The sequence below is a fragment of the Chlamydotis macqueenii genome, chromosome 7 (assembly GCF_036417535.1).
Source record: "Chlamydotis macqueenii isolate bChlMac1 chromosome 7, bChlMac1.mat, whole genome shotgun sequence".
Lineage (NCBI taxonomy): Eukaryota > Metazoa > Chordata > Aves > Otidiformes > Otididae > Chlamydotis > Chlamydotis macqueenii.
Window position 1 is genome coordinate 21272368 of NC_141562.1, and position 18866 is coordinate 21291233.

An 18866-nucleotide genomic window follows, 5' to 3' on the forward strand; every position below is an offset into this window, starting at 1 on the left:
GGATACGGACTGTTCATATCACAGAAGACAAACTTTTATAAGCCAGAACCTAAAATTCTTGAAAGCATACAAATTGGCAATCAGAGATTATATGAATTTATAAATAAAAACATAGAATACTGTTAATTCTTGTCTGTAATTGCAGATATTTAACATGATGGCAGTAGCAGCAGTTCTGAGGTGATAATGAGGTTTGATATAAATTACTTTCTGGCTTGTTAGGACAGAGGGACAACTTTGTACATCCTCCAGTAAAAACCTCACAAGACAAGGGGAGTGGCACTGTCCTACCAGGAACAATGAGAAGCCTCATGAAGCACCCTTATATGCATTTTTCTTTGCTTATCCCTACAAAATGAGGGGGTAGGGCTCAAATTCTACAGAAAGCAATTATGAAAGGGCATTAGATAGTATCTAATTAAACATATTTCTTAACAAGATGCTCTCACATTTAAAAATTGAGTGGATTCAAGAATGGAGAGAGGTTCTGTGATGTTACTTAGCAAAACTTGTTTATTGGTAAAGAGGAAGCAAATCTGATATAGATAGGTAAAGACAATAAATTTTTTGTTAGTGTAATGAAAATCTTAGCCTAATGCAAGAATTATCATTAGTCTAGATTAATTATTACAAAAAGAGAAAGAATAATAATGCAACTAAAGTACTTATTTACAGAAAAAGTCACAATAATAATATCATGGTTAAAATTGTTACACAAACATGCATGCATGCATGGACACTTCTTCATTTCTATTCCTTCCTCTTGAGGTTGCTCCTCTGCACATTCAGATCAGTAGCTTCAGGCTGCTGGAGGGAAAAACACCAACAGTCATCAGCCACTGACATCCTTTCTTGGGAGAAACATGATGCTGCTGCTGATGGTTTCTTCTTCCACCTCCTGGGATCCACTTTGTGTCATTTTTATGCTTGCTATCATGCTTTTACATCTTTCTTCTTCTTCACTGGTCTGCAGTTTCATCTGACTTTACTATCTATAGTGCCATGTACATATGTTACATATTATTTCTTTGATCTCTTTGTTACCCCTAAAATCAATTTTATCAAACCAGGTCTGCATTTATTTTTTTTTTTTCAAACTAAGCATCAGTGAGTTGTTTATAGCCATAGGAGCTCCAGTACGCAACCTGTGCCCCACCTCTCTTAACATGTAGCCCTGTAACACAGCGCTGCTCTTGCCAGCAACAGGCCACGAGCTTTGCACTGAGTTTGCATGGCCTCGGGACCAGGGTTTGCCAGGCCTGCTCTGTTTTAGCTCGTCCTGACCTGCCTGCAGCTTTATTTTGCTTGGCACAGCTGTGGCAGCAATTTCTTTAATTGTCTGTCCGTATCTAATTCGGTTTACTTTAGTTTATCTTTGCACAGTACAACTGCAGTTTTATGTCAAGAGCAGCAACGAACAATTGTTCTAGGTAGGATGAGATATTTCATACTCTTACACAACGACACAGCACAGAGAAATACAGGCTTGGTACAACAGCAGAGACCTTGCCATGTTGAGACACGGCACAAGGGAGTGCAGGCAGGGGCGATAAGATATTGTGTGAGTGTTACATGGATGATACAATACCAATAAAACAGGAGCCTAAAGCACGGTGCAAAATTGTGCAAAGATGCATCAGCACAGGCAGGAGGGGCAAATGACCCTTCCCCAGCCTATGCATGCTAACCAGGTCAGCCTGTACTAGCCTGAAATATTCTCCTTATCGCCGACACCTCTGGATTTGAACAGAGTAAACGCTGGGAGCTATTAGGAGCTGTTGCCACATTCTGCACAGCGTGGCACGGAGCCAGGCTGAGAAGAGCAGCTCAAGGGCTCGCTAAGTTTCTGTTTCCCTGCTGGTGGCTGTTTCAGCTTCTCTTGCAGATTCAGACATCAACTGAAGTTTCGCTTTCTGTTTCCCGGTAAATTACTCACAGACCACGTGAGGGCTGGAGCACATAAAAGGGAGGTAATAACAGCAGCGAGCTGCGCTCCTTTGGCTTTGAAGTTATCTAAAGGCAAGTGAGCAGAGAAGGAAAACCATGAGGTAAGCAAGCAATCCAGATGTTTTGGGTTTTTTTTTTTTTTGCTATGCCACAGGAAAATAATGCTTATCATTTACATAAATGTAAGCAATGAGGGACTTTGGGGATCCAAACAGCAGAAAAATATTTTACGGAATATTTACAGGAAGAATCAAAATAAAGTAAGGATGTTCTTGAATATTGTAATGTTATCGCTTTTCTGACAAGGGCCAGCCTTTTTGAACAGAACTAACAGTCAGAAAAACTGTGGACATGCAATTCAGGGATGAAATCCAGGCTGCAGCCGTAGCTGGTGCCTGCCAAATGGGCGAGTGGCACTGACGCATTTGAAAATTTACTTTTTGATCTCTACTGCTGTGAGGACCAGCAAACAGGGCAGTGAAGCTTCTGGGCTGCAGTTTGGAGCATAAGAGCAGGAGTAAAATTTTCTAAAGGCTGTCATGCATGCATAGAGGCACACACCCCCACACCCACTCAAACAGGGCAAAGCTAAGATGTTTATGACAACTTTGGAAATCGCATTTATCAGTTATGTGTTGAACTAAGCTAAATTGTATTCAATCTGCATCACAAACCTGGTTTTGTGACATTCATGAATATTCATTTTCCACAAATGTCTTCTCATTGATCGTTGTTGTCAGCCATGGATGTTGTCATGGTTCTCAGCTGAGGCAATAAAAAACAACACAGGTGTCATTTTGAATTGAATGGGACTACTTAAGTGTTTCAAGCTATTCCTGCTGATCTGGGAGCCAGTATCTATTCTGTGGTATTTACCTGTAGCCCAGTAGTTTCTAACAAGATAATGATAATAGCAGAAACTTACTTTCACTTCCTTTTCATCCCAGAAGAACTGTATTTACCTCACATACAGCTTTCTAGTTAGGAACTGTTGTTAATACCAATCAAAAACATCAATTAGGCAGAGGAGATTAATTGAGAAAGGCAAAGAACTCCATAAGACAAACTCATGCATTAACAGCATTTGTAAATACCTTTTAATCTGACCTTCCTCCAGTACTTCTGTGACAGATGGGTTGGGTGGAAACGTGTATTCAGTGTCACTTTCGCCAGTGTCCTTCCCACTGTCCCAGAACCTGTAAGAATTGCTTCTTAATTCCTCCTTGATTTGCCTCCTCATAGTTTTTCAGTCTTTCCACTCACTCCTTTTTTTTTTTTCATCTGAAAGACATCTCCTCTGATTGTGCAGTTGAACAGCAGCACACGTTGTATCACGCAGGCTGTTAGACCCTCTAGGTTTTACATGAGAGAGAGTGGAGAGGTCTTTATAACTAAGAAGGATCTGACTGAGAAGCCTCAGTTATGAAGTCGTGTATAATTCCTTCTTCAAGGCAGAGCATAACAGCTTCATCTCCTCTGTGTTGTAAAGGTTTGTCCTTGATAGATTGTGTGATAAAAGCTGATCTGCACATCCACACAAGGGCACGGGCAGGCAACGGCAGTAGGGGGAACTTAAATACCACCCTGCCGCAGCTGCTCCCAGTCGCATCCCAAGGGCCATCAGCCCGTTCCCACAGACAGAGGAGCACAGAGGCACAAGGGCAGGCGGGGGTCCCCCAATGCCCCAGCCAGGGCCACGAGCCCCTACTCAGCCCTCCCAGGGCTGCTCTAGGGGGCCCTCAGCCCCACGGCAGTGCCTTACAGTCCAAACTGCCTAGGGATATGGGATGCATTACGAGATGCAGAGAAAAGCATTCAGGGATAGCGCGAGACTTCTTATGGGATGGTTGGGAAGGGGACCAAAGGCAGGGAAACGAGAAATCTGAGAGATTTGGGAACAAACAAATGTTGAAAAATAGGAGGGAAAGGGATATTAAGGACCGGTTGTATGTAAATAGGGTCCGGTCAGTATGCGTGCATCTGTGTGTGTGTCTAGGGAGGGAGGCCCCTGCGTAGAAAGAAGATCCCTGATCAGCTGCTGGATGTCCAAAGCCAGCTTCTGGGGATCCATAGGGTGAGTGAGTGGTCTGTACCTGCACGTGGAGTGAGGTTGCAGCCTCAGGGGCCTGTACACCCAAGTGCCAGTAACTGGGGAGACTGGTGGGATCCAGGTGCCAGCTACATCAGTGTAACCATAACATTTAGATGGTGCTATGATCTAACAAATAACAACTGACAATTTCATTTTTAATTTCCTGAATTTTATAATTCAAACCATAAAATATATAGAGACATGGGAAAAGTAGTATATCACGTTCTCTATATTTTGAGGGACATTTTTTATTTTTGGGCAGGCTTCAGCAGTTGTTCTCAGCATAGGAAATACGTTCCTGAGGCTCAGAGGTATGCCAGCTTTACCACGGAGACTAGCCCTCCTCTTTGACATCCAGTCCACCAGCTCTGTTGCTAAGTAAGAGATGCTCTCTTACACTGGCAAGGAGAATTGCTAAAATAACTATTCAGCTCTTTAGACCTATGGCTTTGCATAGCTTTGGTTTGTTTGTAGTACTGTTGACTAATGGCACCAGGTAAGGTATTCCTCACTTTTGAAGTGCATTATGCCTGGTTTAAAAACAAAAGGAGCAAAAACCAAATGGAGTATAAGTACATTTTCCTTTGATTTCTTCTAGTGCCATTTCCAAGAATTCCCTGAAGAGCTCCCTACTGCAGCTAGAATGTCATTTTACATGGACTTTGCTGAAGCAGCATGTGGATCTTGATGAGCTAGAGGAAACAATAGGCAATCAGATTGAGTTTTTAATAAAATCCAACATCACAAATTATAATCTACTATCCTATGTATGCCACTTAAAGAATTCAAATGAGGATGCCCTGAGAAATCTCCAAAAAGCTGAAGAAGAAATTAAAAAAAATCACCCAGATGAAATTGCCAGGAGAAGTCTTGTTACGTGGGGGAACTATGCCTGGATCTATTACCACATGGGGAGATATGAAGAAGCTCAAACTTATGTAAGCAAAGTGGAAAACAGCTGCAAAGCGCTTTCAACTACTGCTCAATGGAAGATTCAGCTTCCAGAGATTTATGCTGAGCAAGGATGGTCATTTTTAAAGTTTGGGAGAATATACTACGAGAGAGCAAAGAAATCCTTCGAAAATGCTCTGGAGCATGAACCAAATAACCCAGAATTTAACACTGGCTATGCAATAGCAATGTATCGTTTGGAAGATTATTTTCACAGACAATATGAAGATGAAAGCTTGTCTCTCAAGCCTCTGAAGCGTGCAGTGGAATTGAATCCAAAAGATACTTTCATTATGGCATTACTTGCATTAAAACTTCAGGACTTAAAGCAAGCTGATGAAGGGGAGAACTACATTGAAGAAGCAATGAAGAAAACCCCTGATCTTCCTTATCTCCTGCGATACGCTGCTAAATTTTACAGAAGGAAAGGAGAAGTGGACAAGGCACTGGAGATTTTGAAAAAGGCCCTAGCAGTGACACCAAAATCTTCCTTTTTGCATCACCAGATAGGACTCTGCCATAGAGCAAAGCTGCTTACATTGAAAAAGACTACAAGATATCCACCTCAAGAAGAAGTGGAAGAACTCCTCCGACTTTCCATTTTTCATTTTAAAACAGCAACTGAGCAAAAGACGAAATTTTTTTCTGCCCATATCGACCTAGCAAACATGTATGCACTAGGAAAGAGGTATGAAGAAGCAGAAGAGACATTTCAGAAAGCGTTTCAGATAAATATTCTATTTGACGATGATAAACAACAACTCTACTACAATTATGGCAATTTTCAGCGTTTTCATATGAAATCAGAATCTGAAGCCATTAGGGCTTATGTAAAAGGGCTGAAAATTGAAAAAGAGTCTTATATAAGAAACAGTTGCAGAGATGCTCTGAAGAAATTGTTGGAGCAGAGAATTCAGAGAGGTTTAGGAGGTGCAACAGATTTTGGTACACTTGGACTCATTCATAATCTAAATGGTGAGAAACATGAAGCAATTGAGTGCTATGAGAAAGCACTTGCATTGTATCCTGACAATGAAGAATATTTGAGTGCATTATGTGAGCTACGACTTTCCATCTCAAGCTAAAGCTCCCAGACATCCTTCACACCGAAAAGATCCCAAGCTCAAGCACATTTCAACAGATTCTCAAAACTTTTCTTGTTTTTTTTTTTGAGGCTGAAGTTATAACCAGATGAAACATCTGGTGGCATCGCTTTCTAGTATAAATGTAGAAACTGCAGATGATGATTGTTTATTTGTTTGTTTATTCACCCATGGCATAGCTTGGAAAGACTAAGATAGCTAAGCTATCTTTAGTCTTCAATGGTAACGCTCGTATAAAGGTTGTGTTTAAGCTATGGTCTGTCCAACACAGAACTTCTAAGCTGGAAATCAGATCTTACCTTGTACTGAGAAAAAGATATGGGAATCATGTTGTAGTATTTCATCTATCCACTTGAAAGTGGATATACACAAATGGAATTTCTGATGCTGTTTCAAATATTTAAAAAAATATTTTGTCAGTGTTATTTAGAAGAAACTTTTGTTGAAGACTTGTTCAGTTTACTATCTTGTATGTTGTTTAACTATGAAAAATAGCCACTGTTTGTCTATTTCACTGGAAAGCTTACAAAGCATGTATTATTGTTGTGAACCATTAAAGAGCATAGCACCCATCAGCTGTTGCTTCCGGTATCTCTCTGCTGACCAATTCTCATGTTAGTAGATGAAAGGAAGGGAAATGGCCATTTGAAAAAGCAACAGGGATAAAGTTTTGGCAGGATATGAAAGGGTTGGGAGACAGCCCCATTTATTTTCCCAAACTCTCAGCAAAGTCAGCTTCAGATGCATTATTAAACTGTGCACAAAACAACATCCATCTACTTTACCCAAAATCACGCTCTCGGGAACCACTACAGTAAACATTTGGAAAGGAATGAAAGGCAAACTCAGATATGCCAGAGGGATGGCTCTCTGCAGCCATGCTTGTGAGACAAGCCAGGGGCAGAAAACACACACAAGAAATGCACTGACCTGGGCAGGGAAGGCAGAGTGCAGCTACAGCAGAGTTGCATGAGCACGGGAGAGCAGGGCAGCAGAATGCAAGGGGCATGTGGGAAAAGGGGGCCAGGTGGCTACAGAGTTTACATGAGTGGAAGAAAGGGCCAAAGGGACAGAGAGAACAGGTGCAGGAGGTGATTGTCTTTGGATATCCAACTAAAAGTCAGTATTCTTTACAGCAGGCTGGCCTAATTCCACAGCATCTTACCCTTGGTATACAGATCATGGTGCTCAGGGAGAACCAATTATGTACTTCCAAAACACTTCTGAGCCCTAGCCAGTAGCACAGAATGCAGCGAACTGGTGACAGGGCCCAACAGGAAGGATGTGAACCTTTGTTTCCAGCCATCCTAGAACATTCCTGCCCCCACAACAGCAGTCTCATGTATAGACAGGATGACAGGCCTGAAGGAGTGTAAAATATGACACCAGATCATGAAACATCAAGAAGCCTCTCCCCTCTCAGCTATCCCTCAAAGAATCTTTTGTAATACAAGCAAAAGCGATCAGGAGCTTAACAGTATACGTAATACAACCATATATTCTTCCTAAGAAAGGGCTGGAGCAAAATCCATCCTTGTTTTCCAGCCACCTGCCAGCTTCTCTCAGAAAGGTGACCCTACCTAGGGAAAGAAAATGGAGGTAGGAGAACAGGAAGGACTGGGAGCGGGACTGATCCACCTCTCCTGAAAGCTAGTAGGAACAGTAAGGTTAAAGTCAGGAACTGGTGACTACCTATGGCCCTGAGCTCACCTGTGTGGGCAAAACGGTCTGTTAGGCAACCTCACTGCCTTTCTCAGTCTTGAGGCTTTTAACATCAGCATCGTTCCCATCCAAACCCTCCTGAGGGCACAGAGTGCAGTAGGGAAGAATTTGAGGAAGAGGTGGTGCAGGCTCCTGAAGCCATCGTGGCACATCCATGCTCCCCTCTACACCCTGCCACCAGGGCCTCTCTCCAGGAAAATGAGCCTTGCAGAAATAAGGAGCAGCAATGAAGTATTTTGAGAAAAAAAAAAAAAAAAAAAAACAGAGCCTGAATTTTTATGAAGAGTCATGGCGGCTCAATCTTCTCCATAGCGAAGAAGCTGACTGTGGTGTGTAGTGATGCAAGAAATCTATTTATTGTGCCTTACCTTCTTCGGGCTCTAGAGGATTGCTCTGGACCGCAGTACTACCCGGGGATGCTCTGTGCAAACCGCCTTCTAGTTCTCGCCTACTGTCTTGTAAATGAGGAGGAATGTTATCTCCCACAGGGTGGTGCTGCTGCATTGCCTGGCCTGGCGACACAGGGCTGAGCTTGAGCTTGGGGAAGCGGACAACACGAAACATACGTTTTGCAGTGTTCAAGTCCAATAGGCAAAACCACAACCACAGAGAAGCTGAACACCTCCCAGTTCACACCCAAGTATGAACATATCACTGGAGCCTACGCTAGCAGTGCAGGGAAAAAAGGAGTGAAGATAACCCTGCAGGAAGTATTCCTTTATGAATGAAAAGCACATTCTAAATTATGTAGAAAACTCCACTGGAATACACCAGAATAGTCACTTAGAAGAATGTATTATTTATTAAGACAATACTGACTAAGGACTTTGCTATGCTGACTATGAAGTACTGTTATAGCTTAAGTTAAACAAGCTCTTCCTTCTCACATAAACTTGTAACACTTTAGAAAGCAAACAAGGAATTGTTGTGGCAATATAAAATATATTCACCATATAGTAGCAAAGACAACCTTTATTTTTGAGGTGATAAATTATCTTCCAAGCTGGCAGAAATGTTTCAGGCTCAAAGTTTTATCTTTTTTTTTTTCCTGAAAACAGGGTTATTTTTCAACAGAAGGTACTTGATTTTTCCAATGCTGTTTTCACACAACTTCTCAAGGTACCATTTATTAAATGTTCTAAAGCTGATGTGATAAAAATTATCACTAGAAAATAAGAAAGTTCAAAAGAATGATTATTTCCCCATTTCAAACTTAATGGAATAGAAACAGATGGGATAACTTCAGTAGTTATAAGCAGTTTCACTTACACTGAATTCCCGTTCACTGCATGGAACAGAGTAACATCCCAGCCAGGATTCATCTGAGGTAGGACCCATTTGTTTCTGTCTCGGACAGATGTTACCCCAGCCAAGTCAGACCATGCTGTCCAGACAGGCTCGGCAGTGCAGTGCTCCATTCCAGCTCGGATCCATCAGCGCTCAGCGAGGCTGGTGGTAACGCGCAGTGTTAGCTGGGGAAATCGTTCACAGCTAGCCCAGGCATCTCTGCCTACTGCTGCACTGGGCCGTGCCAGGAGACACCCTCTGTGGAGAACACCCTGAATATTATAATTTCTGAAAGAAACATTGCAGATACAATAAAACTTTTTTTTTTTTCTAAAAGGTACAGTCCAGAGGCTTCTATAGTGCACCACCTGAGAAATTTCACACGGCAGGATGAAGATGAGTTTGGGTTGTGTGGGCCAGGAGTATAAGTTTGGCATGAGGCTTTGCAAACCCGGATTGTATTCCCATTTCTTTCACTTGCAGGTCATTTCTTGTTAGGCTTGCTTCCTTTGGTTTCTGAGCTGGGGAGGGCTGATATTCCACAGTGTGTTTTATGCACAGAAGGCATCATTCTGGTGTATAAGCTTGTGTCCAGTGTCTTAATTCAGAGCAGAAACAGTGTAGAAAATCCTGAAATAATTCTATAATTTTCTACAAAAGGTCTGTGTATAAAACCAGTTACATGTTTTCTGCTGAATTAGATATTTAAAACAAGAAATATTCTAAGTTTAACACTTAGAACAAAAAAGCCTATGAAAAATATCTGAAATTTTTTTTAAATTAAAAAACGCTAATAATGTATTACACAGTATTGTTTACTAGAATAAAAATGCACATAGTATTATTCCAACAGGCTTTTATAATATTCAGTTCTGGCATGAACAACTGTTGACATGTCATGATGTGGTAAAAAGAAAAAGTAACAAAATTTTTGTAAAGTAAACGACAGTAGTAACTTATAACTTGTTGAAATAGCTTACCTTCTTTGTAGACCACATATTCCCTACTTTTTTGACACAAACTTTTGCATTAACATCTAAATCAATCACTGGTTCATCACTACTAATTAATAAAGCCACATTTTTTGTCCTTCCAAATGTGCATATTTTTCCTAACTCAATAAGAAATACTCATGGAAAATATTTGTGTTTTATTATGAACAAATGTTAAAATCAAAATGAGGGCCCAGGACTCAATTGCCACGCAGAGCTGAATAAAGGCTAAGTCATTAGTTTTAAAGCAGGTTTTGCACTCCCACCTCTTAATCTGTGGTCTGTGCATGTAAGGCATGCTACTGGCTCTGGCCACACTTCTGAAGCAGGGCAGCAAGAAATGCTTTGTTTGAGCACAGACAACTGAAGTAAAACAATTTTAATATGTTATATTTGAAATATGTATGAATAATAGAACTACTTGATACACATATTATTCATATATATTAAAAAGTACATTATACCACTATAGCTGTCCTCTTGATCTAAATCAAATTGGTGAACATTAGTCTACTTTGCTTTCCCTTCTGAGGTACCTTTCCCTTCTGAGGTACAGACTGGAATAGGACACCACAAGCAACCATTGAATATAATGCAGATGATTAACAAAACTACTAGTTCAGCATTGATAAAAATTATTTGGACTCTGATCAATTTACTAATGAACTGAATGCAGCTTTATACAGCATCAAAACACAGAAGTGAATTGCATTGCAGAATGTGAAGTTCCTCCATTGATGGCAGCTTCACTCTGGAAATGTAGAAACATCCCATTATTTATTGAATCATCACATCAGTAATTTACCCCATGAGCTACACTAAGTCTATCGCTCCAGTGAAGCAGCCAGCTGTAGCATATTCGTCACACAAGTAGCAGGAAACCATCGGCAAGTTGCAGCTGTTGTGTTCTGGTCATCCAGTACAAGTGACCTGATCAGCTCCTCTTCAGTTGGCACAAACGAGTAATTTGCACCATCTGAAGATACAGCTCCTGCGTCCAAGGAGAGACAGATTTGCCACTGGAATACGCAGAAAAAAACGTTCTCTGCCAACATCTTCTTTAGCCTGTGGAGTGAGCTGTTTCCCAGTCATCTGCTTGCACGGACTCTAAATTTCTTCAACAGCTGCTGATTTTACAGGAGGAAGGGGCTCTATATTTGCTAAAATACAAGCCTCTCCTCTGGTCTCCTGGGCCACCTTTGGGCTGCTTCCAACAAGTGCAGATAAAGCAGGTTTGTCTATCGGCATGCCTAGTCCCCTGGCACAAATTTACTCCCCTTCTGATAGTAGAGGAGCCACAGCACCTCTTCCACTTTTCCAGACAAGGACCAGCTGGAGGATCATACCTGGAATGTCAATGTTTAGAAATTCAAGCTTTAAAGATATCCAGGAAAAAAAAGCAGGAATCACATCAAAATTTTGCTGTTGGAGGCCTGGGAAAGTAGGTCTAAAACCATATGTAAAATTAAATTGCAACTTCTGTACAAAATTCAGGCATATTATAAAAATTAAAGCTGCTCCACAGATATTTTCAGCATAAATCACAGTTTCCTGTCATATTTTCTAAAAAAAATTAAACAAACAAACAAACAAAATGCTTTGGCATTTGAAGAAGTTATTTGCAGAGTTTAACGCAGACTGATAAATGTGGAGGTTTTTTGTTGGTGTGTGTGATTAGTCCATTGAAACATAATAGACCAGAATACCAAACAGCTTATTTCATTAATAACATTTTTGAAATAATTTAAGTGTTATTGTTCAGTTTTAGTGACTGATTACTTTATAGTTTTCTTTTGATTATAGCCAATTTGAGATTACCTGTGGAGTCAATATACTGCACTTCAAATAAGTTTGTGAACACTTGTCTCTACAAACTCTCTTTATTGTCAGTCTAGCTTTCCTCTATTACTGCATTAACTTCGTATTACTGTTGCTGTATGTAGATTTTAGCCAACTAAAACACGACAGAAATCTAACTGAGAGATGCCTTGTTTCACAGGAGTAGTATCTTCAAGAGTGTAGCACTACAGAGCCATCTCCATCTCAGTCACGGCTGTGCAGTGCTGGATCCTGACGGCACTTGTCATCTGCTGTTGTAGCTGTTTGTATCCACAGACAAAAATTCAACATCCTTTTGGTCTAATTCTGCTGTGACAGAATAAGCTATTGCTCCGTTTGTCCAGATGTGCTGTTTGGTGCCAGTATCATCGGTGAGTGAACGCAAATATGTTCTTTTGATTTTCCTTGTCAGTCTTGCAAAGCACAATAAGGTTGAACTAAATATCATAGAAAATCCACACAGGAGGAATGACGCAGTATAGCTGCCAGTTGTGTCCACAAGCCAACCTGTAGGAAAACAAATCATGGCTTTTTAAAGGCCCACCAACATTCTGATAATTTACAAATTCTGTGACCAACAGGAGCTTTATAAACTTCTGAAGTTATCACATATAAATACAGTCAAACAACACAGGTTTACATCACCATCACTATACTTATACCTGCTGGGGCAGGGAGGGATTTGTCATCAGCAGGCAGATAAGATTTTTACAAGCTTTTGTTTAGCAGTCAAACCCATGAGAAAAAGCACAGCAGTCATCACCACAATACTAAATAAACATCTTTCAGCTGCATGGATTTAACTGGCAGTCTTTAGATACACTTAGAGAGCCCTGGGATTAAATATTGTGTGCATGAGATCCTCATACAGAAACATCTAGTGAGGCTAGATACATCACTTAAAATAATTCAATTTTGCAATATTTTTTCCCTATGGAAAATTAAACTAAAAGCTTCAAAAGCAGAGATTAATTGTGAATTGATGTGAACAGCAGATAAAATATGCAAGACATATATATACATGGCTATTTGAAGAAAGATCTCTGTCCTTTCACAATATTCAACACTGTCAAGTTCTTTCTAAAGAACAATAGGAGTAGAGCTCTCATCCTGACTACACTGTAATGGAACTGATGGGGAAAATGATGGTTAGATATCAGAGTGATGAGCCTGTGACCAAACAGAAGTAAAGCTGACTCACCCACCTGTTCAAAGCAATCTGGAGATGAAAATGAGAAGATCAAATCCTCCGCACAACCCCGTGCCGTGGAATGAAACTCTCTGTAGTTTACATTTTCAAATTTGTGTGATTTCACAGTGAAATCTTTTGTTCCTTCTACTTTCTTCTACTAATTTCTGAACTATGTGAAGTGGTGATATAATAGCTCTTAGAAGCCCCATTCCATACTGTTGGGGTTTTTTTTCAATTTCAACTCACTCTATATGTAGAAATTGTCCCATCAAGACAGGGCTTAAGTGGGACCTAGAGTCTTATGAAGGTCTAGGTGTGTTATTTCCCTGCCCAGGGTGTGCCTCCACATTCAGTGTGTATTTGCTGTTCTTGCTCTCCTTTTACATCACACCGATGGGCAAATGTGACATAGTGATAAGATGATAGGACAGTCATTTGTGAACTGACCTGCAACAGGTGGGCTCACTAGATATGGTATGGCATGCAGAAAATACACGACACCCAGTGCTGATGATAAGGAAGAAGTTCCCACTACGTCTGCTGTCACGACAGGGATCAGCGTTACATAGGCTCCGTCGAAGTAGCCAAAGGTAAATGAGAAAGGCACAAGCAAGGGGAAGTTTTGCAGAACTGGCAGGAAAAGACAAGAGAGGCCATCCATTCCCACAGCAAAAAGGTAGCAAAAGTGCCGATGCTTCTTCAGACACCTGCAAATTTCAAAACAGAAGAGAAAAATAATATCACTGGACACAGCATCTCAGTTTCTATGCCCTGGCATGCAGCTCTTCAGTCTCTCTCTCTCTTTCTCTTTTATATAGCTCAAATGTAAGTCCATTTTCTTAGGCAGTCTTCAAGATGAAAAGCTCAACACTGACAAGCACAGGTAGGGAAAGCTGCCCACCTACAGCTGCAGAAACATCTGGTAAGCAGCAGCCCATGCTGCCTGCTGTGTTCTTTGGGCTGCCCCTAGTGAGGGGAGCAGCTCCACTGCCAGGATTTTGCTGCCCTCTGAAGTTTCAGTGCACAAAGCAGTATTCCATCAGGCTTTACATCCCAGCTCAGCAAGGTGCTCCCAGTATTATGCAAAAAATATTACAGTATACCTCTCTTAGCTGTCATCCTTCACATCAGCCCTTAAACACTGGAATTAGTGTCAGCCAAGTGAGATGGCAATTCCCTTTCTCCCTGCCCCACAAAACCAGTAATTGATTTTTCCCACAAACCAAATAAGCACAAAGAATGTGTCCTTTAGAATCAAAATCCTTAATTTAGCCAGTCTCTACTGATGTTATGGATGCTGCACACAAATATTTGAAGTGAGCTGAGCTAGCAAAGCATGGTGAGTTCTTACATACTGGAAAATGTGTAACAATTTTAGGTCACTCTTTCTGAATATATGCCTGACAGTGTTGAACCAGACACTTGACCCTTTTCCATGACTTATGTGCTTCCCTAGCAGCACAAAAGAGATGGAAAGGCAGAGGAAGTAGAGTGAGATCCTTTAGAAAACAGGTACAGAGGATCATGCTCAACATACCTCAGACAGGGGCTTACATTTCCACTGGCAAATGCAAGAGCTTTGCACAAACACAAATCTTCAGGAAAAAAAAAAGAAATTAAACCAGCAGAACAGAACAAACTCAGAAAGGACAAAACCATCCAATAGTAAACATTTCTGAAAGTTAGACTGTGTGTTGGTTTGGATTTTTTTTTTTTAAAAAAAGTTACACATCCTACAGAAAAAGTCCATAATGTTAACTTTTATATGTGTTACACCTCACTTGCATCCAGCCTCCCACCAGCTAAACCTTACACTTGCCTAGCCATAAGCAATTACCTTCGGTCTGTTAGCCATCCAAAGGTGATATTACCAATGATATCTATGACACCAAGAATGGACATGAGGAAGGCAGCCTGGTGATGACTCACTCCAACGCTCAAAGCATAAGGCACTAGGTAGACAAAAAGAGGGCTACAGCCATATGCCATAAATAAAACTGACACTGCCAGCACCATGAAGCCTGGCATCAGTAAAAAGTCATATTCCTTCCATGAACAGTAGCATAAGCACTCATGAGACCACGTTTTGATTAAAGGTGAACATATGGACATTCGCTTTAAGTCTCGTTTCTGTGCTTCAGGGGCATAATCCTGTTCAAGAAACTCAGGAGCAGTTTTACGGTCCTCCTTAAGAGCAATGGGCCGCATCAAGGCACCACAGACACAGAGGTTTAAAACAAAACCTCCCAAGATGAGTAAAGCTCCACGCCAGGAAAACTGCTCAATTAAGAGCTGAACCACGGGGGCCAGGATGAAGGTGCCGATTCCACTTCCTGACATGGCTATTCCATATGCCAGTGCTTTTCTTTTGTTGAAATATTTGCCCACCATCGCGATGGCTGGAGAGTAACAGAGTGCAAACCCAAGTCCTAGAAGAGAAAGCACAATGCAGATGGCTTAGAATTAAGCATGACAAGTGGAACACATTAATTAAACCACATAAACTACTTCCATTAGCACAAATGAATACGAAGCCTTTTCTGATGCTGTATCATGCAGCCCAGTCACAGTGTGAAGAGAAACCAGGATGACTCCTTTCTTCCACTGTCAGGGTCACCGACTTAACAAACATAATGGATCGTCATTAATCCACAATAACAAGGCTCAGAAAGAAGTGATGGGGTTCACTTAATAACAAGGATGACCCATGAACATCAGAGAAATGGTTTGTCAGCCCCTCCTGGATGCAAGACGAGGTCTTAGCCCAGGGTCTGCACAGATGCTGGCACTCTGGCTCACTGTCCTGATGAGGCACTACTTTGTGTTTTGGTCTGTTGCAACCCTGAACATTAATTTTCAGGTCTCTGAAACACAGTACAAAGAGTCTGTCTCTGTTACGAATATGCTACAATAAACCTTTTTTAGTGAGCTAAACAAACTCCATGCAGCAGCTGCTTGGAGTCCTGACCATTTTAAATCTCTGACAATAAGTAAAGAGGGGGGAAAGCCTCAGAAAACAAAGCCATGTCCAATTTAGTAAACAAATAAGATCCATTTATTGGACTAGGAAGAAGACTGTGGTCTCTGCTGCAGAACCAGAGAGCAGATTTTAATCACCAAATGCTTGCTCTAACACTAAACCATGTATTTCTGAATCAGCCACAGAAATGAGTTCCTGACTAGGGTTTTGGAGTGTGTCCTACATTGAGGGTAAAACAGTCCCCGCTGCCTCTGGCAGAACTTGCCAACAGAGGAGATAATCACCCAGCATCCTAACCAGCTTGCCACATCCTCCTCAAAGGCTGCACTGTGCTGGGCAGGTGCTAAGCCTTCCAGGACAGGATAAGAGGATTAGAAGGACTCCGGGCAGCGGGTGCCCGCTCTGGCACCCCTCGGGAGGCGAGGGGAGGAGCAGGGCAGAGATCTGGGCTTGGACCTGTGTGGGCAGCAGAGCCAGAGGAGCAGCCCCGAGCCAGACTTCATCACTCGAGAGCTGTGAAAATCATACTCTATTTGGTGTACATACCATTTACTTTTTAGTGAGTTGGCAGAGGGAAGTCAGTCCCAAAAAAAGACGATAAATGTCCTGTGAAAGGTGGAAATGCAAAGTTTGGGCCTGAAAACATTTTTGTATCTCTTAGAAGGAACTCTGCCACTTATTGCCACTCCTCCGTGTCAGCTGTGCTTCAGTCTTCACAGTTTCAAGTCCTGCAGCTTTTATGGATTGAGACCTTCACCAGCCACGGTCCCATTCCCTCTCTGGTTGGGGCACCACCTCTAGCCTTTACCGACAGCTCACCTCTCTGTTAGTCAGTCCCCACAGCCTAGAAGTTCACTGGCTGTAGAACTGGCTCTTTACAACTCCATGTACAAAGTACGACTGCTTTTCCACCTCAGCATTCACAGCAGTTCTCGCTAAGGAAGCCTCAATGGCATTAGTGTGGTATGTGGCACAGTCCCTCAACTTACAAGGAGCCTTTTTATTTGTTGTGAACACATTTGTCAAAGATTAACATTGTAATACAGGAGTGACATGCACTACAGTAAGGATTTTTATTTTTTAAAAAAACAAATAAGCTGTTGGCATGTGAACTGCAGTAATTCCACCAACTTGTTACTAAACAGCAGGGGACCAAGTACAAGGGCTTATATCACCGTGGCTACCAGGTCAGTATTAATGAGGAAGGAATGTCAGTGTGACCATCGGCACCTCTCAAGCTCCTCTGAGCACAACACACACAGGGAGACGGGGCAGAGCAAAGATATTTGTTACCACCACCCCTGAATGCAAACGGAGGAGCTGCTACAGCAACGCTACCAACCAGCAATTTGTTTTTCAAATTTAATGTAAAGCAGGCAAAAACAAGGTGCACGATTGAAGCACAGGTATTCACCCAGTGCTCCTCTGCCCACTTACTTTTGTGTTTTAACTTTTTTTTTTTTAATATGCAAATTTTGGGGGCAGTCTAGAACTCCTACTATAATGAACTCCTTCCAAATCACAGGCAAAAAACAGCAGTCCTGGACTTCCCATAATTTCAGAATTTTAACCCTAGTCCTCTCTCTAACAGAAGTTAAGGAGTTGCTTCTGCAGAGTGCTGCACTTGGGCTGTATGAGATTCATCGAAGCCCTTGCAGGGGCAGCCAAAGCTTCTCTTCTGCAATGAAGGGAACAGGCCTGAGTATCTCTGTCGATAGAGATTGTGGTGGCAATATGACACAGAGAAGAGATCACCCCTCTTTAAAGGAAGTGCCATCATTTTTAACATTCCTGTGTTGCTTTCCTGGCAGGAACAAAGGAGCTGAATGCCTCCTACCTGTAAGAACTCCTAATGACAAATAGAGATGTTCCAGGCTGGTGGCGAATGAACTCAAAATTAGTCCAGCAGACGCAAGCAGCCCTCCCAGCATGATACCAACTTGGCAGGATACATGATTACTGATCAAACTCCCAAGAGGGGCTTCAAAGAAACAAATAAAGCTGGTTGTTAGTGGCAGGTCCTCACACACGGTTTGTTGCAACGGTCATCAAGGAAAAGGAAGCGGTAGGCAAGCAGCAGAAAATCGTAATCACAGCTCCACAGAGTGGTCTTCCAACATCCCCCTTATCACAATGGTGTGAGCACTAAAAACTTCTAAAAAGAATTTTGCTGAAAGTCAGGATAAAACTGAAGTTCACAGTAGCTTTCTCAGCAGTCATTTTAGTAGATGAAAGTCATTATGGGACACAGCTACTCTGCAGATTTCGGGGTCAAGAGAGGCCACAGCAAGAGCCCACCCTGTTCATTACTTCACACTTACAACACTGAGACCTTCCCCCACCCAGAATTTGCACTTCAGTCCTCAGTAACTTCAGGCGTCCTTCCTCACTCCTCCCTGGCCTTATGGGCTCTGTGTCAGATCCAAACAGGAAAGGTCTCACATCTTTTGGACCATCTTCAGGGCTGCTATCCCTCTCCTGCACCTCTCCAACACTGATGGCTCCCAGATCACCCTGCCTCTACCATGAGGTGCCATTACCAGCCCTCTCCCTCTCTGCTACCTGCGAAGCCAGGGCAAGGTTATCCCTATTTCTTTTTTTTTCCCAAGATGTAACCTGGCTGACACGGGAGAGTTGCTATGTCGCATTCCAGCTGTGTCCCTGTGCCTTCGTAGCAATTCTCATGGATTAACTCTCTTCCACAGGATTAGGGCATGGATTTTTACCTAATTGTACAGTTTTAAAGTAAACCCTTGAGAAA

The 18866-nt window shown here is 41.9% G+C and overlaps 2 protein-coding genes across 3 annotated transcripts in view; one reads left to right on the forward strand and one right to left on the reverse strand.

Annotated features, from left to right (window-relative positions):
- The first annotated feature begins 1875 nt into the window (after positions 1-1875).
- On the forward strand, positions 1876-6668 carry IFIT5 (interferon induced protein with tetratricopeptide repeats 5). Its single transcript, XM_086751699.1, has 2 exons — positions 1876-2048; positions 4638-6668. The coding sequence occupies exons 1-2, from the start codon at positions 2044-2046 to the stop codon at positions 6073-6075; spliced, it is 1443 nt and encodes a 480-aa protein (XP_086607825.1). The 5' UTR covers positions 1876-2043; the 3' UTR covers positions 6076-6668.
- A 1930-nt stretch (positions 6669-8598) lies between these two features.
- SLC16A12 (solute carrier family 16 member 12) overlaps positions 8599-18866 on the reverse strand; it is a 36424-nt gene continuing 26156 nt past the window's right edge. For both annotated transcript variants that reach the window (XM_086752598.1, XM_086752599.1), the window contains exons 4-7: positions 17943-18086; positions 14963-15554; positions 13573-13832; positions 8599-12440 (exon numbers count right to left, since the gene is read on the reverse strand). In XM_086752598.1, coding sequence (XP_086608724.1) covers positions 12178-12440; positions 13573-13832; positions 14963-15554; positions 17943-18086 — 1259 coding nt within the window. In that variant the 3' untranslated portion in view covers positions 8599-12177. The remainder of the gene's footprint in view (positions 12441-13572; positions 13833-14962; positions 15555-17942; positions 18087-18866) is intronic.